This window comes from Ranitomeya variabilis, chromosome 2 (assembly GCF_051348905.1).
Source record: "Ranitomeya variabilis isolate aRanVar5 chromosome 2, aRanVar5.hap1, whole genome shotgun sequence".
In the NCBI taxonomy this organism is placed as follows: Eukaryota; Metazoa; Chordata; class Amphibia; order Anura; family Dendrobatidae; genus Ranitomeya; species Ranitomeya variabilis.
Window position 1 is genome coordinate 491,541,606 of NC_135233.1, and position 27,473 is coordinate 491,569,078.

Here is a 27,473-nt window from a genome sequence, read left to right on the forward strand (position 1 = left end):
TTCACATTTGCGTTGTGCGCCGCAGCGTCGGCGCCGCAACGCACAACGCAAATAAAAACGCAGCAAAACGCATGCACAACGCTGCGTTTTGCGCCGCATGCGTCATTTTTTTCATTGAATTTGGACGCAGCAAAAATGCAACTTGCTGCGTCCTCTGCGCCCGGACGCGGGCGCCGCAGCGACGCATGCGGCGCAAAACGCAAGTGCGCCGCATGTCCATGCGCCCCCATGTTAAATATAGGGGCGCATGACGCATGCGGCGCCGCTGCGGCGCCCGACGCTGCGGCGAGGACCGCAAATGTGAACGTAGCCTAAAATAAAATCCTGCAAAAATGCAACATGTGAACATACCCTTACATGGGGTGTGTACTAGTTAGAAATAAAATAGAACGGCCATAATAACACAGAGACATAATTCATTCTATGGTTTTCCACTTTCAGAATTACTAGGCAGCATCTATTTGTACAGAGCCGCCCATGTAAGATTCTATCCCAAGATTCCATGATGACATCACTCATGATGGTCGGCCATTATGACATCACCTCATGATGGTCGGCCATTATGACATCACTCATGATGGTCGGCTATTATGACATCACTCATGATGGTCGGCTATTATGACATCACGGAACACTGTGTCTACTTATAGAATCTGCACAGTGTCACGGGTGTCATTGTTTGACTCTATAGCTGGTGGACTGTGCGCACTTGCACTTACTCGCTATGGCTGACTATCTTCTGGATAATCTTCAGGTAGACGCACTATGGGAGATTATTTCCAACAATAACCCCGACATTGCGCTTCTACCACCCGATGGCGTCCTCAGCTTCACTCGCCGGCTGGTGATGGGGCTGGTAACTGACTGCCTGACCAAATACTACCAAGGTCATCTAACCTCAGAGTATCTGAGCGATTTACCTCAGAACATCAAGACATTACTACAGCAGGTAAGTGGCAGATGCTCCACACAAATCTTCTCCATAATAATAGACCATAATAGCGGGATAGACGTTTCTTCTTTCCTCCAATATAAAACACAACGAATCCCCAGATATGGCGTTATTGTATCTGCAGACAGAGGAGCAAATGTCGCATAAAATGGCTGCCTCCTTTGTGCCTTTCTCACCTCAGGATTCTCATTTTTATTTCCTTTCTTTTTTTATAGGCTGAAACAACATTTCAAAATGGCGATTTTTCTTCTATTAAGGAACTCGCCCAAAAAGTCCTGTCTGCACTGGAACGTCCGGCCCGCTCATCGGAACGCCTGGTAAGGACCCGTCTTCTTCTCTATCACACGTCCTTGTTTCTGATCTTCTCCAGATAACCAGTCAGATATTAGAAGATCTGGTGTTAGATCTTACAGGCCTCCCTGTCAGCTCCCTTCAGCACAGCATATTTATGGTCGCTAGTCTCTGCTGCTCTGATGGCAGTCTGTATTCTGCTGTTGTAGTCACAGCTCAGTGTATTTCTGTATTTCTGTATTTCCGCCTCTGTCTAGCGCTATTATCTTCCTGATTGTAAATGCTGCAGCTGAGATAATGGGCGATATTACCGAAATGTTGTGCATACAAGACTCTTATACCGTATATACTTGAGTATAAGCCGAGATTTTCAGCCCATTTTTTTTAGGCTGAAAGTGCCCCTCTCCGCTTATACTCGAGTCATTGTCCCAGGGGGTCGGCGGGGGAGGGGGAGTGGCTGTCACATCATACTCACCCCCACCTGATGCGTCTCTGCATGTCCCTGCTTCTCAGATGGTCTCGGCGCCGGCAGCTTTTCCTGTGTTCAGCAGTCACGTGGTACCGTTCATTAAAGTAATGAATATGGACACGACTCCACTCCCATAGGGCTGGAGCGCATATTCATTACTTTAATGAGCGGTACCATGTGACCGCTGAACACAAGAACAAGCGGCTAGTGCGAGCCAGAGACCACCAGAGAAGCAGGGACTTGCAGAGACTGCGCCAGGAGGGGGTGAGTATGACGGGGGAGGGTGAGCCATGCGATATTCACCTGTCCCCGTTCCACCACCACGCTGTGTCTTCTGCGTCTTCTGGTTGTGACGTTCAGGTCAGAGGGTGCGATGCGATGGTGTTTAGTGCACGCCCTCTGCCTGAACAGTCACTGCAGAGAGCCAGAAGACACAGCGGCACGCGGCAGTGGAACGGGGACGGGTGAATATCGCAAGTGCCGGGGGCCTGAGCCAGCAGCGACTATGGCACCTGGTCCTCAAAGCACGCTGGTGTCCCCGCCTGCTCAGGACCCCGGCACTCGGCGCCCAGCAATGAGAGCAGAGTATGTCATTTTTTAAATTTATTTTTAATCACAGCAACAGCAGCATACGGGGCATATTATTCTATGGAGCATCTTATGGGGCCATCAACCTTTATGGAGCAGCATATGGGGCATATTATGCTATGGAGCATCTTATAGGGCCATCAACCTTTATGGAACAGCATATGGGGCATATTATTCTATGGAGCATCTTATGGGGCCATCAACCTTAATGGGGCAGCATATGGGGCATATTATTCTACGGAGAATCTCATGGGGCCATCAACCTTTATGGAGCAGCATATGGGGCATATTATTCTATGGAGCATATTATGGGTCCATCAACCTTTATGGAGCAGCATATGGGGCATGTGATTATATGGAGCATCTTATAGGGCCATCAACCTTTATGGAGCAGCATATGGGGCATATTATTCTGTGGAGCATCTTATGGGGCCATCAACTTTTATGGAGCATTATATGGGGCATATTATTCTATGGAGCATCTTATGGGGCAATCAACCCTTATGGAGCATTATATGGGGCATATTATTCTATGGAGCATCTTATGGGGCCATCATTAACCTTTGTGCAGCATTATATGGGACATATTTTAATATGAAGCATCTTATGGGGCCATTATTAACCTATATGGGGCGTATTTTGTATGGAGCATCTTATGGGGCCATCATGAACTGTATGGAGCATTATATGCGGCTCCTGATTCAATATGAATATTCAAAAACAATTAACCTACTAATGTCCCAATCAATTTTACTTTTATTGGTATCTATTTTTATTTTTTTTGAATTTACCAGTACCTGCTGCATTTCCAACCCTAGGCTTATACTTGAGTCAATAAGTTTTCCCAGTTTTTTGTGGCAAAATTAGGGGTCTCGGTTTATACTCGGGTCGGCTTATACTCGAGTATATGCGGTAATCTGGATTTGTGGAGAGGAGCTGCAGTGTAAAGCCATTCCCTTTAATACTGTAATGAATGAAGTACCCATGATATAACGAGCGCAGGTAACACGGCTCTGGGATCACGGTGCAGAGGAGTCGAAGTTTACACTGAACATTTGATTTTTCAATCTTAATTTATCTTAATCCACTTAAATGAGAGAATGAGAAAAGTGATCAACATGGCGCATTATCTGTATAGTTACAATTGCTGGATCTGTAAATGCAGGTTTATTGCTTCCTGATTTATGTATTTGGTGATTTAGTGAAATCTTCCACATATTAAATCTATATATTATTATTATTATTAGGAAACAGCAGAAGGCGACATCAAAGATGGGCAAAATCTACACCCGGAAATAATCCCTGACCCTAATACGAGTCAGCGGGAACTGACCAGCGATCTGATCACAGGTAAGCCGATCACCCGACCTTCTAGAAGGAATCTCCAGATATAATAGAGCACAGGGGACAATGGCGGATTTACTCTACACTGTGTGCAGGGAACCTGTCAGCACATGTTACATGTGAAGTGCTGCTCTGACTGTACAGGACATTACCCTCTAATGAAAGGTATCCTTTTGTTTTTAGAAATCCAATATCTCAGTCGTGAGAAATCTAACGTAGAAGCCATACACCAACCTGGATGGAAGTGCACTGGGGGCGTAGAAGAAAACGTCTGAGTGCAGTGACACGCCCCTAGTGCACTTACAGGCTAATTTGCATATGGCTTCTCTGCTTGAGCTCTCCCTTCCCATCCCTCACATGTACAGCGAGGGCGATGACTTCCTCATATTTAGGATCCTCATATAATTAGTAATAATCCCATTTACAGATGTCCCGCCATTTCTCCGTTATATTGCTGTATTGTGTATGTAGGATTGATGTCGTCTAATACATTTTATTTCTTCATCTCTTCATCACTATTTTAGATCCAACTGTGCTAGCGATTCCTGACAGTGGAATCTATGAGATCCCGGAGATCCAAAAACCTGCCGCTGTGAGTATCATAGAGGGAGATATCTGTATATCACCAGATCATGGGGAGTGAATGACACATCCAGTATTATCCCTCATATAACCAAGGGACATCTCTGTTCTAAATGTAGCTGACACTGTTGTGTTAGATAATAGCACTTATACTAAACGGAATCTGGCACCAGGTTTCTGAGAACAGCATGATGTAGGGGCAGAGACCCTGATTCCAGAGAGGTCACCTACTTTACTGGCTGCAGCAGTTGTGATAAAATCACACTTTTCTCTGTTGCAGATCTAGCAGAGCTCTGAATACTGAGCCATGTATAACCCCGCCCACACCACTGATTGGCCGCTTTCTGTGTACAGTACACTCTGAATAGGCAGAAATCTGCTAATCAGTGGTGGGAGCAGGGCTACATAGAGCAATAGGACTACGCGGCACAACACTAGTCCTATAGTGATAATCTCTTGCTGATTAAACTCTGATTTTAATAAGACGACATGCAGCCTAGTAAGTGACATGTTGCTGGAATCAGAATTTCAGCCCCTACGTCATGCTGTTTTTAGATTACATATAAAAAACCTGCTGACAGATTCCCTTTAAGTTTTCATCTTTGATCTCCCATATTATTCAGCACTGTACAATGAATCCGGTGTATGGCGGATCCCCCTTAACCCTTTAAAAACCCTTTAATGCTTTGTCCGTGGCCTCCCCTATCTTTTCCGGCACATATCAGCTCATCTGATCAGCTGTCATGTGATCCTAACAGCCACGGGTGGAATTGTGATCCACCCACGGCTGTTAACATGTTAAATGCTGCTGTCGAACTCCGACAGCGGGATATAACATGGCCGCTTCGTAAGCGCGTCTTAGCTCCGCCCATTGGTGTCTGTGTCACATGACCGCGTGTCGCTGATGGGTTGGCATGACAACCCGAGGTCTGCAGGAGACCCTTTGGTTGTCATTGCTGAAATGCTATTGGCGCCGCCCGGTGGTCGACCCTCATAGCAGATGAGCCTTTTTGCTATGTGTGACACAAGCGATCGGATGATCACAGATTCTCATCTCCCATGGAGACTAGTGAAGCAAGTAAAAAGTACAAAAAAAGTTTCTAAAAATATAAAAGTTCAAATTACCCCCCTTTTGCCCCATTGAAAACAATTTAAAAAAAAAACATATTTGATATTGTAGCATTCGGAATCACCCGATCTGTCAAAGTATAAGAAGAATTATTCCAATCAGTAAATGACGTAACGAGAAAAAAAATCAAAATGCCAGAATTACTCTTTTTTAGTCGCTGCAACATTGCAATAAAATGCAATAATGGACGATCAAAACATCATATCTATCCAAAAATGGTATCAATAAAAATATCAGTTCCGCACTCACAAAATAAGCCCTCACCTAGCCGTAGATCACGAAAAATGAATATGCTACGGGTGTCGTAAAACAGAGTCTTTTTTTTTTTTTTTTTTTGACAAAACTTTGAATGTTTTTTTTTCACCACTTAAATAAAAAAGAACCTAGACATGTTTGGTGTCTGTGAACTCGTAATGATCTGGAGAATCATAATGGCAGGTCAGTTCTAGCATTTAGTGAACCTACCAAAAAAGCCAAACAAAGAACAAGTGTGGGATTGCACTTATCTGCAATTTCACTGCACTTAGAGTTTTTATCCGTTTTTCAGTACAGGTTAAGGTAAAACCAATAGTGTTGTTCAAAAGTACAATTTGTCCCACAAAAAACAACCCTCACATGGCCATATTAACCGAAAATAACAAAGTTATGGCTCTGGGGAGAAGGGGAGCGAAAATCGGAAACGCAAGAACAGAAATACCCCTGGTTATTACGGGGTTAGATTACATCCGTGTCTGCGGAGCGCCCTGCTTGTATCCTCCCTACATTCAATCACTGTAAATCAGCTGGGACATAATATTGGAGGAAGACGGTTTTGTATCTGGAGCTTTTTTATCTGAATATCATTTCTTATTTTTTACAGGGAGAGATCGAATCATTGATCCCAGCGAGAAAACCACATATAAGAGACTTTGAAATATCCAAACTGATCGGCAAAGGATCTTTTGGGTGAGATTTCTGTAGCTATAATCCACATTTCTCAGGGTTCCCTATGACAACACTTCTGCCTCTGTGCTCTGCCATTCAGCACTATCATAGGGAAATGATCTGAGTCCACATCACTGTTCACATCTAATTCTCACTATTCAGCTCATTCATATACAGTGGAGCGTACTGACCTATAACAGGTTACACTGGAAGCACCTGTGCACACATCGCAGACTTGTCGCTTTTTTTTCATGTGTTTTTCTGCTCAGATTTTTTACAAATCCTGAAGGATTTCATGATGCCAGAAAGTAAATGAGATTCCTGAAGTCTCATGCACACGATGCTTATCTTTCCATTTAAATCTGCAGCGTGTCATTTCTTTCCGCAGATTTCACACATAATAATGAGTGTGGAAAAATCTGCAACAAAAATGCAGGTAGAAAAAGTATCAAAAACGCAACAAAAATGTGCCTATTTTGGACATCGTTTTTCATGCTTAGAAATAAAGATACGGTGCAAAAATTTCTACTGCAAATGCTTAAGATGGGCACACACCCTTAAGGAAAGGGATTAAAATAATACAATACATTACACTCACTTGTCCTAGACCCCATCTGTTCTTATGTTGCCGCCTCCACCAGAGCTTCCTCCTCAGCAGAGTTTGGTTTTGTGGGGTTCCATTATGGAGTTGATAAGAGTGATCGGCTACACACGGTCACGGGAGGATTGACATGATATTGACGTCAATGACATCTGCACCCACACCCTCCACCATGACCACGTGAGTCCAATCACTGGCCTCAGGTCCAGAAGGGGGCGCCAGAGCAACCGAAGACTGGAACGGAGGATGGAGACCTGCAGGGATGGACAGGTGGGAGCCTCGGACAGGTGGGCAGAATGTGCTCCATTATTATTTATCTATGGGAGGAGCAGAATAAACTTCTTACAGCAACTGGAGGAATTTCAATTTGGACTAAATTTTACTTGGGCAGAATCGGATCTTCTGGTCAATGATAGAGAATCTGCCCAAGAAGATTCTCTCCTCTCTAATGTGACATGTGAGGGCTCCGACGGACATGGCATTACATAGATCTCCATAGTTGATCTATGTAGTGCTATTTTATTAATTTCTAGAAATGTATTTCCAGTGACGGACGGACTTCAAGAATTAGTACAGAAGATCATATAATGACTTCTATAGATGGACTGATAATAAGGATTGGTTATAAACCACGTATTGTTCTTTTCTCCAGGTCTGTCTACTTGGCGCGCCATAAAGACTTACACCAGATCTTTGCGATGAAGAAAATGGACAAGCGGAGCCTGAATACTCCAAAAAGAGTGGATCGAGCCTTTCAGGAGAGGGACATCTTGACATTCGCTGACTGTTCCTTTGTGGTCTCCATGCTCTGTTCCTTTCCAACTAAATCTCACCTCTGCATGGTCATGGAGTATGTAGAAGGTAGGACATGTGCATTATACTGTATGATAGTCATCCATGTCTGCTTACATCTCATCACCGCACATATAATTAGGATTTGTCCAGGTGGTTGGTTACATCACCACAGAGCATTTACTATAGGTCATATATTACCTAGATGCCCAGGAACCCATTGATGTGTGTGCAGGGGTACTATGGGGCTCATGAGTCGGAGGAGGCCTAGCGCCACTTGGCATTATCATCACAAATTCAGAGTAGCCGCATCCTCAGAATGTGAATATGGCTGAACAGAATGGCCCATGAGGAAGCCGAAAGCTCCCTGATCCACCATTCAGCCTGTGGTTGTGAGACTGTGGTCTGAGGCTCCGTACGCTGCTGGTGCAGAGCAGTCACAGCCTGTAGCGAGGAGTCTCAGTACTCCCACTGTACTGACCAGAGCAGCATGCCGTGGGAATGGGGCGAGGTGAATAGTGCTTTATTAATGCAGGGGCCATAATACTGAATGGGTATCTGTGGGGGACAAAGCACTGTGTGATAGGCTATGGGAGCCTGCTAATGTCCCCATATTGATTTGCTGGCTGTGAATGCCCCTATACTGAGTGGGGTCTGCATACTGAGTGGTGTGCTGTGGGGGACCTTATTCTGTGTGGGAGTCCTCATTCTGTGTTAGGGTCCACATTATGTGTGACTGGCTGAGGGGACCATCATACTGAGTGGAGACATGTGGGGGCCATTATATTGTGTGAGGGTCTGTGTGGGACATTATACCAAGTATAGGCACTGTGGGCGCCATTATACTTAGTGTGGGCATCATACTGACACTGTATATGTGGGGTGATACTGTAGGCAGGAGGATTCACTGTGGGGATACCATACTCAGTGTTTGTGGGTGGGGGCAAGCTTGAGGGCATCATACTTTGAAATGGCCATGAAAAAGTATATTGCTGGTGAGAACACTAAGGGGCTTCTATAGATAGATATCAGATAGATACCGTAGATATCATTTTTAGAGGCCTAATTAGAACTTTTTCTCTGGGGCCCTGTGATTTCTATGTACCCCACTGTCTGTGTGATCCCCCCTGTATGTCCACACTGAGCATGCCAGTATCTCCAGTATCTCCAGCATCTTCAGCTGTAGACAAGATGTGATATGACTTTATGCTATTAGTTACATAGACCACATTTCACCACTACTTTAGTCTAATATTATGTGCACTATTCAATATATCTGTACATATTCTCTCCTGACAAATATCTCTGCTCACTTCTCATTATACATCACGGTGATCTGCTTTATAAACCCCTCACCGATCATATTTCCTTTTTTCTACAGGTGGAGACTGTCAGACCCTATTAAACACCAGGGGTCGTTTACGTGTCCCCTTGGCCCGCTTGTACTTTGCAGAAGCCGTTGTTGCTGTAGAATACTTGCACAGCTACGGTGTGGTGCACAGAGACCTAAAGCCAGATAAGTAAGTGCCCCCTGTAGTATAATAAAGGAAGTTATCAATTATCATATATTCTGTAAGGTTAAAACCATCTTTTCTTTCATAGCCTCCTGATAACATCTGCTGGACACATTAAAGTTACAGATTTTGGACTTTCAAACGTTGGTGTCATGATACCAAAAACCAACACCTACAAGCAATCAGCAGAGAACATCAGCAGAGAGTTTCGGGACCATGAGGTTGGCATCACTTACAGAAGCGCAGCTTGTTCTTTACTAATCTCATCACACTGTTGTTTCTTCTCTGCATTCTTCATTTCTATAGATCTTTTCCGCTGATATTTTATCTTGTGTTATTGTGTTTTTATGGTGAAAACTCGTCATAATAATGGTATGATCAATCTCATCTCTTTCTTCTGTTGGTTTCCAGGTCTGTGGCACCCCATATTACATAGCCCCAGAGGTCATCCTGAAAGAAGGCTATGGAAGACCTGTTGACTGGTGGTCAATGGGGGTCATACTACATAAATTTCTTGTGGGATGTGTACCATTTTATGGGATTTCCCAAACTGAGATTTATAAAAATATTGTTGTTGGTAAGTGAAGTAATCCGATCATTGCTTTGATAGGTTACATTTGTTTACTTAGTTCCTTTGCTCTATCTTACAGTCCAATAAAGATGTTTTATTTTTTGTCATTTTCTATATAACAGGAGGCGTACATTGGGATCATAAGCCCTTTCTTCCCGTTGCTGCTCGGAGCCTCATCACTGATCTGCTCAGAAAGAATCCTGCACAAAGACTTGGGACAGGTAAAAATTTGCTTATTACACATAGGACATATTGCTCATGTCCATGAGAATCAGCTCTTCTCTATCAGCTCATCCATTTATAATTCTTCATAATATGACTGAAATTACATTAGTTCAGATTAAGTTAAATAATTCAGATGTAGAACAGTTTCTGACAATATCCACAACACTTTTGTTTTGTCTTTTCCAGCAGGAGCATTTGAGATCAAGAGTCATCCATTCCTGATAGACTTAGACTTTAACAACCTTCTAAGTCAGAAGCCGATGTACGTTCCTCAGCTTGCGTCAAAAGTGTACACAAGCTTCTCTATCAGTAAGTAGAAGGAGACGTCATCTAGACGAAGCAGCTGTTTGTCTTGTCTACCATAGTTTGAGACAATTGCTTGGCATTAATATTATAGATAAATGGTGACTGTGTTTCATTGACAACCTCTAATAATACTTCATTACCTATGTCTTGTAGATCACTCTGATGGGGAGGACAATGAGAGCTTTAACTACCCAAATTTTACATCGTCTTCTTTATGGCTTTCTAAAGTAAGTATGCAAACATTAGATCCAAAAAATGAAAAAATACCTCTAAAAGGAAAAAAAAGTATTTCATATTTTCTTGTTGTCCGCATTTAGCTCTATACCAACGCTACCAGGAGGATGAACAAGGAGGATCCCAAGTCCCCTCCACCGTGTACCCCAGAATCCAGCATGGACGTCTCAGAAATGTGAGTAGATTATAGGGTCATTACTTGGAGCTTCAGGCTGATATATGTGCACAACCCCAAATGCATGACATAAATACCATAATATCAAATACAGCATCCATCGCCCCATGATTAGCAGTCATTGTGCTTTTGGCTTCAGAAACTGCTGATGGCGACATCCCATAATTGCAGCCAGTCATGCTCTTTTAGTGCTGCCCACACTGTGGTAGAGATATACAACTACATGCCAGCCATTCTTTGTAGTTGTTTTTCGCTGTATTTTCCACACTATAACTCTCATATGTCCTAATAGGCCTTTGGCTGGTGTTACTCTAGTGAGACAACCCCTTTTATACTGCATTTACTTGTGATTTACATGTTTTTCTTCTTCCAAACAGGCAGAAAGAATCTTTTCCTGCATCTATTAAAGACGATGCTTTTACCAGTTTGCCATCCTCGTCCCCATGGTCAGGTATGTACGTCTACAGCACAACAAATGAGAATGTTGTCTTCAAGTCTCAAATATTTCACATGAATTTTCTGTTATTTGTCTCCTATGTTATCTATGTTTCACGGATCCCAATTATGTTGCCCATAGGCCCATACATTTCGCTAATTTTGTACAGTTTTCCCAGATTACCAGATCATTTATGTGGAGCAGATGTTATCTGTCAGTGATGGGATATGTATGATGGCTGACAGTGATCCCTGACCTCTGTATAGATTCCTCTGCCATTCGGCCACAGTGACCGCACAGTAGTATCATGTAATAAGTCGTCGCTTTACTTACATTATAGATACAAAGCAGATCCTATAAGAATATAATGTTACTAAGAGGTTTTTTTTTACTTTCTGCTCAGAATTTCCAGCTCACGAGGAAGGGAAATCTTTGATATATTTGAGTATTGAGCAACAAAGCTCAGAAAATGAAGAAAAGGGGGAAAAGAGACAAGGTAAGTGTGAGGATCGGCTCCACGTTGTGTGCTGTCAGTGAGAACAATTCATGTGGAGAAAATGACATCTGTCATTGATTATATTGTTACATGTTTGATGGCTGACAGTGATCCCTGATCTCTGTGTAAGAGGGGGAAACCAGGAGGGTGGTAGTCGTGGCGAGTTACTTAAAGGCACAGTTCACAAGCAGAGTCCACTAAGGATACAGTCAGTGAGCACTTCTGCCCCTGTTCCGTTTTACATACAATATGGATCTTCTGCAGTTCTTTTCCCTGGAGTTACCTTTCTCCTTTGATCCCAGCCGTCCAGTCGACACAGAATCCACAATAGGCAACAAACTACAATGGGGAAAAACGTTTATTAACAGTAGAGGAATGAAGTAAATGCAAGAGTACAATACTGGTTTTCCTATGCTTTCCCTGTTCTGGTCTCCAACTGCACCCACAGCAATTGCAGTAGTCCAAGTGAGGAGGAATTCCACACGCTGGGCATAGCCCTACAGAAGCGGGGGCCTTTTTGGCAATCCTAAGGCCCTTATTGCAAGTCTGCCTCTGAGTGTTCAGTCCTTAATTCAGAGCAGCAGTTCCCTCCCGTTTTGGAGGCCTGGCAATGCCCTGTATCCATATACAACTGTCCTGTCTGAGGTCCTAGGCAGTTCTCTAGAGAAGACAGCAGCTCCCTGTTCCCTCTCTGCTGCTGCTGGCCCAACCCACAATACTAACTGTTTACTGTCCCTAAACTAGCAACAGTACTTAAAGGGGACACTCAAAATACGATATATCACAATAGGAACAGTACAAACGTAACAGTACTAACACAGCATAACAATACAACAACATGTAGGTGCATCATATGGCGGTATACAAAGTGCATCACATACATTGCAATACTAAACGAAGAACCTCTTTGTATAAAGTGCACGGGAGGTCACAAGGAAGGAGGAGTAGGTGCTACTGAGTGGACCGGCCACCTCCTTGCATCTGTATAGATTCCTCTGCCATTCGGCCACAGTGACCGCACAGTAGTATCATGTAATAAGTAGTGTTGAGCGATACTTTCCGATATCGGAAAGTATCGGTATCGGAAAGTATCGGCCGATACCGTCAAAATATCGGATCCAATCCGATACCGATACCCGATCCCAATGCAAGTCAATGGGACGAAAATATCGGAATTAAAATAAACCCTTTATACACTTGTAGGTTCATTCTACATGAAGGAAAACAACTAAGAATAATGTAGGATGTATTGGGGGACGTGGCGGAGACATTAAAGGCACAGAGGTTTAGCCCAATGTAATAGAATAGCAGGATTTTTTTTTTTTTGGATGACGTTCGGCGTTAGAAAGAATTTGACTATGTTAATTTTTTTTTTTTTTTATGCCACATATTGATGTTTCACTACTTCAACGCCCTTCACCTTCTTTTTTACTTCTCCCACGCTTTCCTCTTCATTATCCTCATCATCAGCTTCTTTGACATCAACTTCTTCACCTTATTCATCTTCTTCTTCATCTTCTACCTATTATTTTTTGGGTTACATTGTTCATATTCTTTTTATTTTACTATTATCTTCATCATATTCTACTTCTTCATCATATTCTTATTTGTGACAGGCATTCCTGTAGTTGTTATCTATAAAAGTTTGAAGATTACACCTTCCGTTCTGCCTGTCACAAAACAGTTACATTTGTCCGTGTTCAGTTTGGCCTGCAGCATCAGGCTTTATCCAGGGGCACCACGAGGAGGAACGGACTCACCCCCATACACTGCTTAGTCTTCTTCTGCTTATAATTTAGATAATATTTTTTGCTCTGATATTTAGTGTTATGCTTAATGTTCTTCTGCTCTTTGTTCTGCAGCCTCTTGTTCTTCTGCTTCTCGGTCTTCCAGGTCGTCGTCGTCTCCAGGGTCGTCGTCTCCGGGGTCGTCGTCATCACGGTGGTCTTCAGGGTCATCGTCTCCAGGGTCGTCGTCATCACGGTGGTTGTCGTCTCTGGTGTCGTCGTCATCTTAGGGGTGTTCTTCCGGGTCATCGTGTTTAGTCTCTTGAACTTGGAAATGTAGCAGAAGGTACAAGAAGGCTGAGAAAATGCCGAGAACCAGCTGATGGAACTGGAACTCGGATGGCTACCCGAAGGTCCAAGAGCCAATGGAACTACCGAGGACCAGCTGACGTTACTGGAACCCGGTTACTAAGCAGGAGGTACCCGTGCCTGAAAGCACTACCAAGGACCACCTGACGTTGGTGGAACTCGGATACCCAGAGGGAGGCACCTAAGCCAAAGGCTCTGCCCGGAACCAGCTGACGGTACTGGAACCAGGATGGGGAGCAGAAGGTACAAGAGCAAAAGACAGTGCCGAGAACCAGCTGACGGTGCTGGAACCCGGATGGGTAGCCGAAGGTCCAAGAGCCAATGGAACTACCGAGGACCAGCTGACGTTACTGGAACCCGGTTACTAAGCAGGAGGTACCCGTGCCTGAAAGCACTACCAAGGACCACCTGACGTTGGTGGAACTCGGATACCCAGAGGGAGGCACCTAAGCCAAAGGCTCTGCCCGGAACCAGCTGACGGTACTGGAACCAGGATGGGGAGCAGAAGGTACAAGAGCAAGTGTCTGCGTGGCTTTTGCAGGACACGATGCCGGCTGCACAGCAGGGGAACAGCTGGCGGTGCTGAACCCCACTGACACATTGGCTGGTGTTTTTCTCTGTGCAGCTAGCAGTACCGGGCCCCAACTGGCGGTGTTGGAGCCCGGGGTCAGCAGGAGGAGGAGAGGGAGCAGAGTGTAGGCCGAAGCCTGCACTGGCGGCAGCTTTGGGTGTGTTGTGTCTGCGTGGCTTTTGCAGGACACGTTGCCGGCTGCACAGCAGGGGAACAGCTGGCGGTGCTGAACCCCACTGACACATTGGCTGGTGTTTTTCTCTGTGCAGCTAGCAGTACCGGGCCCCAACTGGCGGTGTTGGAGCCCGGGGTCAGCAGGAGGAGGAGAGGGAGCAGAGTGTAGGCCGAAGCCTGCACTGGCGGCAGCTTTGGGTGTGTTGTGTCTGCGTGGCTTTTGCAGGACACGTTGCCGGCTGCACAGCAGGGGAACAGCTGGCGGTGCTGAACCCCACTGACACATTGGCTGGTGTTTTTCTCTGTGCAGCTAGCAGTACCGGGCCCCAACTGGCGGTGTTGGAGCCCGGGCTCTGCAGGGGGAGCAGAGTGTAGGCCGAAGCCTAATCGAACCAATTTCAAAGGTAACCTTTAACCCCCCCTCAGGGGTTACAAAGTAGAAGAGCCACAGCTTATGCAGCAGTAGTGGTGCACAAGTCAAAGGTTGCTCTTTTAATTTGGCTCCTTGCACACGCTGAATGGAACACGTATAACATTTAGCCCTTTATACAGTCAAACTGTGTTGGAGGCGCGAGTTCCCTTTGTAATGAGACGCAGCACAGATGTCAAGAATCCCACCTTGGTGCTGGGTGCAGCCTCCTGAGCGTTGTTATTTGCTGTACAGGAGTCTGCGCTGTCGTGTTATCCCCTGGCCTAGCGCTGTTAGCGCTGCCCATCTTCTGACCTCATTTAATGTTGGCTGGTGCGGTTCGCGATGCCCATGAATCACAGCCCCGCAGTGTATTGACATAGTTAAAACACTGCGGGGCTGGGATTCATGGCCTGGCGCAGTACATATGTTCGCCTCTCGCTTGGGTTCTTACACCTGCTTCAGACTATGTGGCGTCAGCTGATCCCTTATCGCATGCCACGGCCATGAAGCCGCACAGTCTGAAGAAGGCGGAAGGAGATGAGGGACAGGCGAACTGATGCACTGCTCATGCCCATCAAATACACCCTCGCAGTCCCAAGAAATAAGACACCGAGGGGCGTTGTGTGGGTCAGGGCGGCCGCAGAGGCGCAGGCAGCCAAACAATGATGCCAGAAGACGGGCAGCGCTACCAAGGGGGTTGCAGCGTGTCATTACAAAGGAAAGTCACACCACCGGGACGGTTAAATGGTCACACAGAGGACACATTTTAGACGTGTTTTCCGTTCCCCATGTGCGAGGAGAATACGTTTATGAGCCACCTTGCACACATGCAGCATTACCGCTGTACAAGGTGGCCTTAAAAACGTACAAACGCCTGGGGGAGGGGGGACAGGTTCCCTTCAATTTCAGTTCTGGTGTCTGCGTGGCTTTTGCAGGACACGATGCCGGCTGCACAGCAGGGGAACAGCTGGCGGTGCTGAACCCCACTGACACATTGGCTGGTGTTTTTCTCTGTGCAGCTAGCAGTACCGGGCCCCAACTGGCGGTGTTGGAGCCCGGGCTCTGCAGGGGGAGCAGAGTGTAGGCCTAAGCCTAATCGAACCAATTTCAAAGGTAACCTTTAACCCCCCCTCAGGGGTTACAAAGTAGAAGAGCCACAGCTTATGCAGCAGTAGTGGTGCACAAGTCAAAGGTTGCTCTTTTAATTTGGCTCCTTGCACACGCTGAATGGAACACGTATAACATTTAGCCCTTTATACAGTCAAACTGTGTTGGAGGCGCGAGTTCCCTTTGTAATGAGACGCAGCACAGATGTCAAGAATCCCACCTTGGTGCTGGGTGCAGCCTCCTGAGCGTTGTTATTTGCTGTACAGGAGTCTGCGCTGTCGTGTTATCCCCTGGCCTAGCGCTGTTAGCGCTGCCCATCTTCTGACCTCATTTAATGTTGGCTGGTGCGGTTCGCGATGCCCATGAATCACAGCCCCGCAGTGTATTGACATAGTTAAAACACTGCGGGGCTGGGATTCATGGCCTGGCGCAGTACATATGTTCGCCTCTCGCTTGGGTTCTTACACCTGCTTCAGACTATGTGGCGTCAGCTGATCCCTTATCGCATGCCACGGCCATGAAGCCGCACAGTCTGAAGAAGGCGGAAGGAGATGAGGGACAGGCGAACTGATGCACTGCTCATGCCCATCAAACACACCCTCGCAGTCCCAAGAAATAAGACACCGAGGGGCGTTGTGTGGGTCAGGGCGGCCGCAGAGGCGCAGGCAGCCAAACAATGATGCCAGAAGACGGGCAGCGCTACCAAGGGGGTTGCAGCGTGTCATTACAAAGGAAAGTCACACCACCGGGACGGTTAAATGGTCACACAGAGGACACATTTTAGACGTGTTTTCCGTTCCACATGTGCGAGGAGAATACGTTTATGAGCCACCTTGCACACATGCAGCATTACCGCTGTACAAGGTGGCCTTAAAAACGTACAAACGCCTGGGGGAGGGGGGACAGGTTCCCTTCAATTTCAGTTCTGGTGTCTGCGTGGCTTTTGCAGGACACGATGCCGGCTGCACAGCAGGGGAACAGCTGGCGGTGCTGAACCCCACTGACACATTGGCTGGTGTTTTTCTCTGTGCAGCTAGCAGTACCGGGCCCCAACTGGCGGTGTTGGAGCCCGGGGTCAGCAGGAGGAGGAGAGGGAGCAGAGTGTAGGCCGAAGCCTGCACTGGCGGCAGCTTTGGGTGTGTTGTGTCTGCGTGGCTTTTGCAGGACACGATGCCGGCTGCACAGCAGGGGAACAGCTGGCGGTGCTGAACCCCACTGACACATTGGCTGGTGTTTTTCTCTGTGCAGCTAGCAGTACCGGGCCCCAACTGGCGGTGTTGGAGCCCGGGGTCAGCAGGAGGAGGAGAGGGAGCAGAGTGTAGGCCGAAGCCTGCACTGGCGGCAGCTTTGGGTCTGTTGTGCCTGCGTGGCTGTTGCAGGACACGTTGCCGGCTGCACAGCAGGGGAACAGCTGGCGGTGCTGAACCCCACTGCCACATTGGCTGGTGTTTTTCTCTGTGCAGCTAGCAGTACCGGGCCCCAACTGGCGGTGTTGGAGCCCGGGGTCAGCAGGAGGAGGAGAGGGAGCAGAGTGTAGGCCGAAGCCTGCACTGGCGGCAGCTTTGGGTGTGTTGTGTCTGCGTGGCTTTTGCAGGACACGTTGCCGGCTGCACAGCAGGGGAACAGCTGGCGGTGCTGAACCCCACTGACACATTGGCTGGTGTTTTTCTCTGTGCAGCTAGCAGTACCGGGCCCCAACTGGCGGTGTTGGAGCCCGGGCTCTGCAGGGGGAGCAGAGTGTAGGCCGAAGCCTAATCGAACCAATTTCAAAGGTAACCTTTAACCCCCCCTCAGGGGTTACAAAGTAGAAGAGCCACAGCTTATGCAGCAGTAGTGGTGCACAAGTCAAAGGTTGCTCTTTTAATTTGGCTCCTTGCACACGCTGAATGGAACACGTATAACATTTAGCCCTTTATACAGTCAAACTGTGTTGGAGGCGCGAGTTCCCTTTGTAATGAGACGCAGCACAGATGTCAAGAATCCCACCTTGGTGCTGGGTGCAGCCTCCTGAGCATTGTTATTTGCTGTACAGGAGTCTGCGCTGTCGTGTTATCCCCTGGCCTAGCGCTGTTAGCGCTGCCCATCTTCTGACCTCATTTAATGTTGGCTGGTGCGGTTCGCGATGCCCATGAATCACAGCCCCGCAGTGTATTGACATAGTTAAAACACTGCGGGGCTGGGATTCATGGCCTGGCGCAGTACATATGTTCGCCTCTCGCTTGGGTTCTTACACCTGCTTCAGACTATGTGGCGTCAGCTGATCCCTTATCGCATGCCACGGCCATGAAGCCGCACAGTCTGAAGAAGGCGGAAGGAGATGAGGGACAGGCGAACTGATGCACTGCTCATGCCCATCAAACACACCCTCGCAGTCCCAAGAAATAAGACACCGAGGGGCGTTGTGTGGGTCAGGGCGGCCGCAGAGGCGCAGGCAGCCAAACAATGATGCCAGAAGACGGGCAGCGCTACCAAGGGGGTTGCAGCGTGTCATTACAAAGGAAAGTCACACCACCGGGACGGTTAAATGGTCACACAGAGGACACATTTTAGACGTGTTTTCCGTTCCACATGTGCGAGGAGAATACGTTTATGAGCCACCTTGCACACATGCAGCATTACCGCTGTACAAGGTGGCCTTAAAAACGTACAAACGCCTGGGGGAGGGGGGACAGGTTCCCTTCAATTTCAGTTCTGGTGTCTGCGTGGCTTTTGCAGGACACGATGCCGGCTGCACAGCAGGGGAACAGCTGGCGGTGCTGAACCCCACTGACACATTGGCTGGTGTTTTTCTCTGTGCAGCTAGCACATCTGGGCCCCAACTGGCGGTGTTAGAGCCCAGGGTCAGCAGGAGGAGCAGGGGGAGCGGAGTGTAGGCCGAAGCCTGCACTGGAGCAAGTTGAAAGGAAACCTTTAACCCCCCCCCCAGGCGTTTGTAGCTGGAAGAGCCATCGTGTACAGCACTAATGCTGGAAAAGGTAAACTTAGCTCTTTTAATTATGGTCCTTGCAGATGCTGAACCTAACACTTATGAAATGTGTCCCCTCACAGCGTTCAACCGTCCGGTAGGTGGAACTTTCCTTTGTCATGTGACGCAGCACAGCCGTCATTTTTACCCCCTTGTCGCCGTGCGCCGCCTCCTCAGCGTTGTTTGAATCTGTCCCGGAGCCTGCGCTGTTAGGTTACCCCTTGGCCATGCACACATTTTGCGCTGCCCGTCTTCTGACATCATTTGCTGTCAGGCTGGCTGCGCCTGTGCGGGTGCGCTGTCCGAGATTCAGCCTCGCGGTGTCGTCTAATGTAATCCCACCGCGGGCCTGGGATCCGTGTCCATGCGCAGTGCATATCCTCGCCTCTCACTCCCCTCCCTACGGCTTCTTAAGACTGTGCGGTGTCACGGCCGTGGCATGCTATTAGGGATCAGCTGACACCGAACAGTCTTTAGAAGCCGTAGGGAGGGGAGTGAGAGGCGAGGATATGCACTGCGCATGGACACGGATCCCAGGCCCGCGGTGGGATTACATTAGACGACACCGCGAGGCTGAATCTCGGACAGCGCACCCGCACAGGCGCAGCCAGCCTGACAGCAAATGATGTCAGAAGACGGGCAGCGCAAAATGTGTGCATGGCCAAGGGGTAACCTAACAGCGCAGGCTCCGGGACAGATTCAAACAACGCTGAGGAGGCGGCGCACGGCGACAAGGGGGTAAAAATGACGGCTGTGCTGCGTCACATGACAAAGGAAAGTTCCACCTACCGGACGGTTGAACGCTGTGAGGGGACACATTTCATAAGTGTTAGGTTCAGCATCTGCAAGGAGCACCACGAAAAGAGGCACTTTTTCCCTTTGCATCATTACTGCTGCACAAGGTGGCTCCTTCAGTAACAAACGCCTGGGGGGGGGGGGACAGGTTCCCTTAAATTTAACTTGTTGTGCCTGCGTGGCGGTCGCAGTACACGTTGCCGTATACACAGCAGGGGAACAGCTGGCGGTGCTGAACCCCACTAACACATTGGCGAGGTGTTTGGCTCTGTGCGTACAGCACTTCTGGACGGCAACTGGCGGTGTTGGAGCCCAGGGACAGGTGGAGGAGGAGGAGGTTGGAGGAGGTAGGAGGGATTGCCACACACACAGCAGGGGAACAGCTGACGTTACTGAACCCCAATAACAGAGGAGGGACTGTTGACTGTGCGTACAGCACTTCTGGACGGCAACTGGCGGTGTTGGAGCCCAGGGACAGGTGGAGGAGGAGGAGGTTGGAGGAGGTAGGAGGGATTGCCACACACACAGCAGGGGAACAGCTGACGTTACTGAACCCCAATAACAGAGGAGCGACTGTTGACTGTGCGTACAGCACTTCTGGAAGGCAACTGGCGGTGTTGGAGCCCAGGGACAGGTGGAGGAGGAGGAGGTTGGAGGAGGTAGGAGGGATTGCCACACACACAGCAGGGGAACAGCTGACGTTACTGAACCCCAATAACAGAGAAGGGACTGTTGACTGTGCGTACAGCACTTCTGGACGGCAACTGGCGGTGTTGGAGCCCAGGGACAGGTGGAGGAGGAGGAGGTTGGAGGAGGTAGGAGGGATTGCCACACACACAGCAGGGGAACAGCTGACGTTACTGAACCCCAATAACAGAGGAGCGACTGTTGACTGTGCGTACAGCACTTCTGGACGGCAACTGGCGGTGTTGGAGCCCAGGGACAGGTGGAGGAGGAGGAGGTTGGAGGAGGTAGGAGGGATTGCCACACACACAGCAGGGGAACAGCTGACGTTACTGAACCCCAATAACAGAGGAGCGACTGTTGACTGTGCGTACAGCACTTCTGGACGGCAACTGGCGGTGTTGGAGCCCAGGGACAGGTGGAGGAGGAGGAGGTTGGAGGAGGTAGGAGGGATTGCCACACACACAGCAGGGGAACAGCTGACGTTACTGAACCCCAATAACAGAGGAGCGACTGTTGACTGTGCGTACAGCACTTCTGGACGGCAACTGGCGGTGTTGGAGCCCAGGGACAGGTGGAGGAGGAGGAGGTTGGAGGAGGTAGGAGGGATTGCCACACACACAGCAGGGGAACAGCTGACGTTACTGAACCCCAATAACAGAGGAGCGACTGTTGACTGTGCGTACAGCACTTCTGGACGGCAACTGGCGGTGTTGGAGCCCAGGGACAGGTGGAGGAGGAGGAGGTTGGAGGAGGTAGGAGGGATTGCCACACACACAGCAGGGGAACAGCTGACGTTACTGAACCCCAATAACAGAGGAGCGACTGTTGACTGTGCGTACAGCACTTCTGGACGGCAACTGGCGGTGTTGGAGCCCAGGGACAGGTGGAGGAGGAGGAGGTTGGAGGAGGTAGGAGGGATTGCCACACACACAGCAGGGGAACAGCTGACGTTACTGAACCCCAATAACAGAGGAGGGACTGTTGACTGTGCGTACAGCACTTCTGGACGGCAACTGGCGGTGTTGGAGCCCAGGGACAGGTGGAGGAGGAGGAGGTTGGAGGAGGTAGGAGGGATTGCCACACACACAGCAGGGGAACAGCTGACGTTACTGAACCCCAATAACAGAGGAGCGACTGTTGACTGTGCGTACAGCACTTCTGGACGGCAACTGGCGGTGTTGGAGCCCAGGGACAGGTGGAGGAGGAGGAGGTTGGAGGAGGTAGGAGGGATTGCCACACACACAGCAGGGGAACAGCTGACGTTACTGAACCCCAATAACAGAGGAGCGACTGTTGACTGTGCGTACAGCACTTCTGGACGGCAACTGGCGGTGTTGGAGCCCAGGGACAGGTGGAGGAGGAGGAGGTTGGAGGAGGTAGGAGGGATTGCCACACACACAGCAGGGGAACAGCTGACGTTACTGAACCCCAATAACAGAGGAGCGACTGTTGACTGTGCGTACAGCACTTCTGGACGGCAACTGGCGGTGTTGGAGCCCAGGGACAGGTGGAGGAGGAGGAGGTTGGAGGAGGTAGGAGGGATTGCCACACACACAGCAGGGGAACAGCTGACGTTACTGAACCCCAATAACAGAGGAGGGACTGTTGACTGTGCGTACAGCACTTCTGGACGGCAACTGGCGGTGTTGGAGCCCAGGGACAGGTGGAAAAGCAAAGGAACACAATGTAGGCCGAAGCCTGAGAAAGTCGAAAGGGAACCTTTAACCCCCCCCCCAAGGCGTTTGTAGCTGAAAGAGCCAGCTTGTGCAGCACAAAAGATGCAAAAGGAAAAGGTGGCTCTTTTCATCATGCTCCTTGCAAACACAGAACTAAACACTTATAAAATGTGTCCCCTGCAACCGTAAAACCGTCCCGGAGGTGGGACTTTCCTTCGTAATGTGACGCAGCCCAGCCGTCATTCCTACCCCCCCAGCGCCGCGCACCGGCTCCTCAGCGTTGTTTTATTCCGTCCCGGAGCCTGCGCTGTTATGTTATCCCGTGGCCAGGCACACTTAGCGCTGCCCGTCTTCTGGCATCATTTGGTGTCTGGATGGCTGCGCCTGTGCGGCCGCGCTGGCAGAGAGCCCGCCTCGCAGTGTCTTCTGATTTAATCCCACTGGGGGCCTGGGATCCATGGACATGCGCAGTGCATATCCTCGCCTCTCACTCCCCTCCCTACGGCTTCTTAAGACTGTGCGGTGTCACGGCCGTGGCATGCTGTTAGGGACCAGCTGACACCGAACAGTCTGAAGAAGCCATAGGGAAATGAGTGAGAGGTGGAGGTTCAGATATGCACTGCGCATGTCCATGGATCCCAGGCCCCCAGTGGGATTAAATCAGAAGACACTGCGAGGCGGGCTCTCTGCCAGCGCGGCCGCACAGGCGCAGCCATCCTGACACCAAATGATGCCAGAAGACGGGCAGCGCTAAGTGTGCCTGGCCACGGGATAACATAACAGCGCAGGCTCCGGGACGGAATAAAACAACGCTGAGGAGCCGGTGCGCGGCGCCGTGGGGGTAGGAATGACGGCTGGGCTGCGTCACATTACGAAGGAAAGTCCCACCTCCGGGACGGTTTTACGGTATCAGTGGACACATTTTATAAGTGTTAAGTTCTGCGTGTGCAAGGAGCTAAACAAAAATAGCTACCTTTTCCTTGTGCAGCATTACTGCTGCACAAGGTGGCTCTTTCAGTAACAAACGCCTTGGGGGGGGGGGGGGGACAGATTCCCTTACATTTCAGTTGTTGTGTCAGCGTGGCGGTCGCATGACACATTGCCGGCTACACAGCTGGGGATCAGCTGACGTTACTGAAACCCAATAACACTGGGTCGTATGTTTTGACTGTGCAGACGGCACTTCTGAGCCTCAACTGGCGGTGTTGGAGCACAGGAATTTAAGTTCAGGTGGTAGAAAGATGAACACAACAGGAGACCTGGATAACGTATACAGTGACCTAATTATTTAATCAGGAGAAGGAGTGGCAAATTCCTGCGAGATCCAGGCCTTGTTCATTTTCAGGAAAGCCGGTCAACGTTATCGGAGGATAGTCGCATGCGACGGTCAGTTAGTACACCACCTGCAGCACTAAAGACACGTTCCGATAACACTGGCCGCAGGGCAAGACAGCACCTCCAATGCATACTGGCTTAGCTCTGGCCATGTATCCAGCTTTGAGACCCAAAACTTGAAAGGGGAAGAGCCGTCTGGGAGTACAGCAAGAGGGCAAGACATGTAGTCTGTCACCATCTGACGGAACCGTTGCCTCCTGCTGACTGGAGCCGTCTGTGATGGTGTAGACTTTTGTGGGGGGCACAGAAAACTGTGCCACAGTTGGGCCATACTGGTCTTGCCTTGGGCAGAGGCACTGCTTCTGCTCCCTCTTTGTGCAGAGCCTCCACCACTGCCTGGACGCACTGAGCTGCTTTGGAATGCACTAGCAGCACTTCTCTCAGTTGGAATGGAGAAGATGATGGAATTGACCAGTGTGTCTTGGTACTCCCGCATTTTTCGCTCCCGGTTCAACGGTGTGATGAGGCTTTCTACGTTGTCCCGGTAGCGAGGATCGAGGAGGGTGAACACCCAATAATCAGACATGTTGAGAATGTGGGCGATGCGGCGGTCGTTTCTCAGGCACTGCAGCATGTAATCCACCATGTGCTGCAGACTGCCAACTGCCCAAGAAACGCTGTCCCCTGCTGGAGGCGTGATCTCTGCCTGCTCGTCATCACCCCACCCTCGCTGTACACACTGAGTACTGGACAATTCGGTAACTCCCTCCTCTGGACGGACGTCTTCCTCCTCCATTGACTCCTCCTCATCCTCCTCACAAACTGTCCCCTGCCTACGCGTTTGTGAGGAACCACGTGGCGCTGACTGTCCAGAAGATGATGGAAATGGTGAATCCTCATCCTCCACCTCTTCCACAACATCATCCCTTAGCGCTTGCAGTGATTTTTCAAGCAGGCAGATAAGGGGGACAGTCATGCTGACTAGTGCATCATCTGCACTCGCCATCCGCGTGGAATAATCAAAGGGACGCAAAACCTGGCAGACGTCATTCATAGTGGCCCACTCTGTGGTTGTGAAGTCTGTACGGCGCTGACTGCGACTTTTTTGCGCCTGAAGCAGCTGGTACTCCATTACAGCTTGCTGCTGCTCACACAACCGCTCCAACATATGTAACGTGGAATTCCACCTGGTAGGTAGGTCACATATGATGCGATGTTCCGGCAGGCGGTGTCGGCGCTGCAGAGCCGCAATGCGCGCTTTTGCCGTGCTGGAACGCCGCAAGTGAGCACACTCTAGGCGGACCTTGTGCAGCAGTGCATCAAGATCCGGATAGTCCCTCAAAAAGCTCTGCACGACCAAATTGAGCACATGTGCCAGACATGGGATGTGAGTGAGGTTGCCGAGGCCCAGAGCTGCCACCAGATTTCGGCCATTATCACACACTACCATGCCTGGCTGGAGATTCACTGGCACGAACCACACATCGCTCTCCTGCTTGATGGCATTCCAGAGCTCCTGCGCTGTGTGGCTACGATTCCCCAAAAAAATTAATTTCAAGACGGCCTGTTGACGTTTGGCCACGGCTGTGCTCATGTCGGTCGTAACAGGTACACGTTCATCACGGGTCCATGTGGAGGTGGACTGTGACGGCTCCTGCAGCGATGATTCTGAGGAACTGGTGTAAGAGGAGGAGTCAATGCGTACAGAATGGATTCCTGCAATCCTTGGAGTGGGCAGGACACGTCCTGCGCCACTCGCACGGTCTGTACCTGGCTCAACGACATTAACCCAATGGGCAGTGAGGGAAAGGTATCGCCCCTGTCCATGTTGACTGGTCCACGCATCGGTGGTGAGGTGGACCTTGCTACTGACGGCGTTCAGTAGCGCGTGTTTTATGTGTCCCTCCACATGCTTGTGCAGGGCAGGGACGGCTTGCCTGCTGAAGTAAAAGCGGCTGGGCACATTGTACTGTGGGACTGCCAATGACATCAAGTCACGGAAGCTGTCAGTCTCCACCAGCCTGAATGACAGCATTTCCAGTGACAGCAGTTTGGCAATGCCTGCAGTCAGAGCCTGTGCTCGTGGGTGGTTTGACGAGAAAGGCCGCCTTTTCTCCCATGCCTGTACTACCGATGGCTGTAGACTGGGCTGGGAGTGTGTGGATGACTGGGAAAGTGGTACTGCGGGTGGAATTACAGCGGGTCTCTGGACAACAGGGCCAGAGGTTCTTCCACGGCGATCCTGGGAGGAAGCCGAACCAGCTGCGTGTGAGCTAGAGGAAGAGGCAACACGAGCTGAAGAGGTGGTAGCTGCCGCTGTTGGTTGGCCTACCTCTTCAGTGTGTTTTTCTAACTCCGCCGGGTGCCTGTTGCGCACATGTTTCCACATGTTGGAGGTATTGAGGTTGCTGACATTTCGACCTCTTTTGACTTTTTGATGACACACGTTGCATCTGACATAGCAAATGTCATCTGCAACTGTGTCAAAAAAGGACCAGGCACTGCAAGTCTTGGGAGCGCCCTTTTTGGCTTTTGGAAGAGACATGCTCCTAACGGGTGCCAAAGCGGAGGCTGCAGGATCCGCAGTCTTCCCCCTCCCTCTCCCTCTTTGGGCCGTACGGGGAATCTCTTCCTCAGAGCTGCTCCCACCACCTTCCTGTCCCTCACGCCAAGATGGGTCGAGGACCTCATCATCTACACTACCCTCTGCCCCCAACTGCTCCTCCTGGGTAGTCTCAGCAGCAGAGCACGCACCAGTAAGTGGCACCTGAGTGTCATCATCAGCTGATGCGGCCTGCGATGTGGTGACCGGAGCCACTGGCCCACCCGCCTCTTCAGAGGAAGACAGAAAAAGCTGTTGGGCATCACTGCACCCTGCCTCTTCTTCCATTTCTCCAATGCTGCTTGGCTGGCCCCCTGTTTCCAAGCCAAGAGATTCAGAGAACAGAAGTAGAGACGGCTCCTGTCCTGGGCTCTCTGTCTGCCTGGGCAATTTGGCAGGTGGTGAAGAGACAGATGGCTGCTCTCCAGTGCTCTGTGTCTGAGAGGATGTGGCACTAATGGAAGTTGATGCATTAGCTGCCATCCATCCGACAACAGCTTCAATTTGGTCTTGACGCAGCAGCGGTGTACGGCGCTCTGACACAAAGCTGCGCATGAACGACTGTTGCCTGGTGAAAGTGGGTGCTGATGAGTCACCGGTGCCCGCAGCAGGCACAGAATCCCCACGTCCCCTCCCTGCTCCGCGCCCACGCCCACGCCCACGTGCCTTACTCACTGCCTTCTTCATCTTGGTTGACTGATAAAGATAAGCAGAAAAGTACTAACGGATTTGTGTGCTTATTCCTGAGCAACTCCTCCTAACAGGTATAAGAAACACTAATTTTCTAAAGTGTGGACTAGACTTTAATATGAGCTAATGTGGCCTACACAAATGTAAAGTGGTGTAACTGGTGTGTTTGGTGAACTTTATTATTTATTTCTTTTTTTGGGGCTGAACTGACAACAGATAGAGCTGCAGTCACACAGAGACCGTGCAGACAGACGTAAACGGCGCTGCAAGGCCCAAAAACCCTCCTCTACTTTATCCTATGTAGTGTTTTTCCACAAATTAGCTGGAGACGGGTGGAAAGACACTAATAGGATTTTTTTAAATTAATTAGCAGCAGACTACACTACTTGAAAAAAAAATAAAATTGATTTGGCGGTATGACGCAGTGAACAACCCTGAGCTGGAGACAACCAGGCTACAGCTGCTCACAGACTACAGAGCGAGCTGCAGTCACACGGAGACCGTGCAGACAGCCGTAAACGGCGCTGCAAGGCCCAAAAACCCTCCTCTACTTTATCCTATGTAGTGTTTTTCCACAAATTAGCTGGAGACGGGTGGAAAGACACTAATAGGATTTTTTTAAATTAATTAGCAGCAGACTACACTACTTGAAAAAAAATTAAAATTGATTTGGCGGTATGACGCAGTGAACAACCCTGAGCTGGAGACAACCAGGCTACGGCTGCTCACAGACT

General features: G+C 49.3%; 1 protein-coding gene across 1 annotated transcript in view; it reads left to right on the forward strand.

Annotated features, from left to right (window-relative positions):
- The first annotated feature begins 697 nt into the window (after positions 1–697).
- LOC143809651 (microtubule-associated serine/threonine-protein kinase 2-like) overlaps positions 698–27,473 on the forward strand; it is a 30,725-nt gene continuing 3,949 nt past the window's right edge. Inside the window, exons 1-15 of the mRNA XM_077292704.1 lie at positions 698–949; positions 1,168–1,269; positions 3,548–3,650; positions 4,169–4,236; positions 6,215–6,300; positions 7,533–7,741; positions 9,054–9,192; positions 9,275–9,407; positions 9,598–9,763; positions 9,880–9,978; positions 10,169–10,291; positions 10,442–10,515; positions 10,606–10,697; positions 11,075–11,148; positions 11,537–11,629. Coding sequence (XP_077148819.1) covers positions 725–949; positions 1,168–1,269; positions 3,548–3,650; positions 4,169–4,236; positions 6,215–6,300; positions 7,533–7,741; positions 9,054–9,192; positions 9,275–9,407; positions 9,598–9,763; positions 9,880–9,978; positions 10,169–10,291; positions 10,442–10,515; positions 10,606–10,697; positions 11,075–11,148; positions 11,537–11,629 — 1,786 coding nt within the window. The 5' untranslated portion in view covers positions 698–724. The remainder of the gene's footprint in view (positions 950–1,167; positions 1,270–3,547; positions 3,651–4,168; positions 4,237–6,214; positions 6,301–7,532; positions 7,742–9,053; positions 9,193–9,274; positions 9,408–9,597; positions 9,764–9,879; positions 9,979–10,168; positions 10,292–10,441; positions 10,516–10,605; positions 10,698–11,074; positions 11,149–11,536; positions 11,630–27,473) is intronic.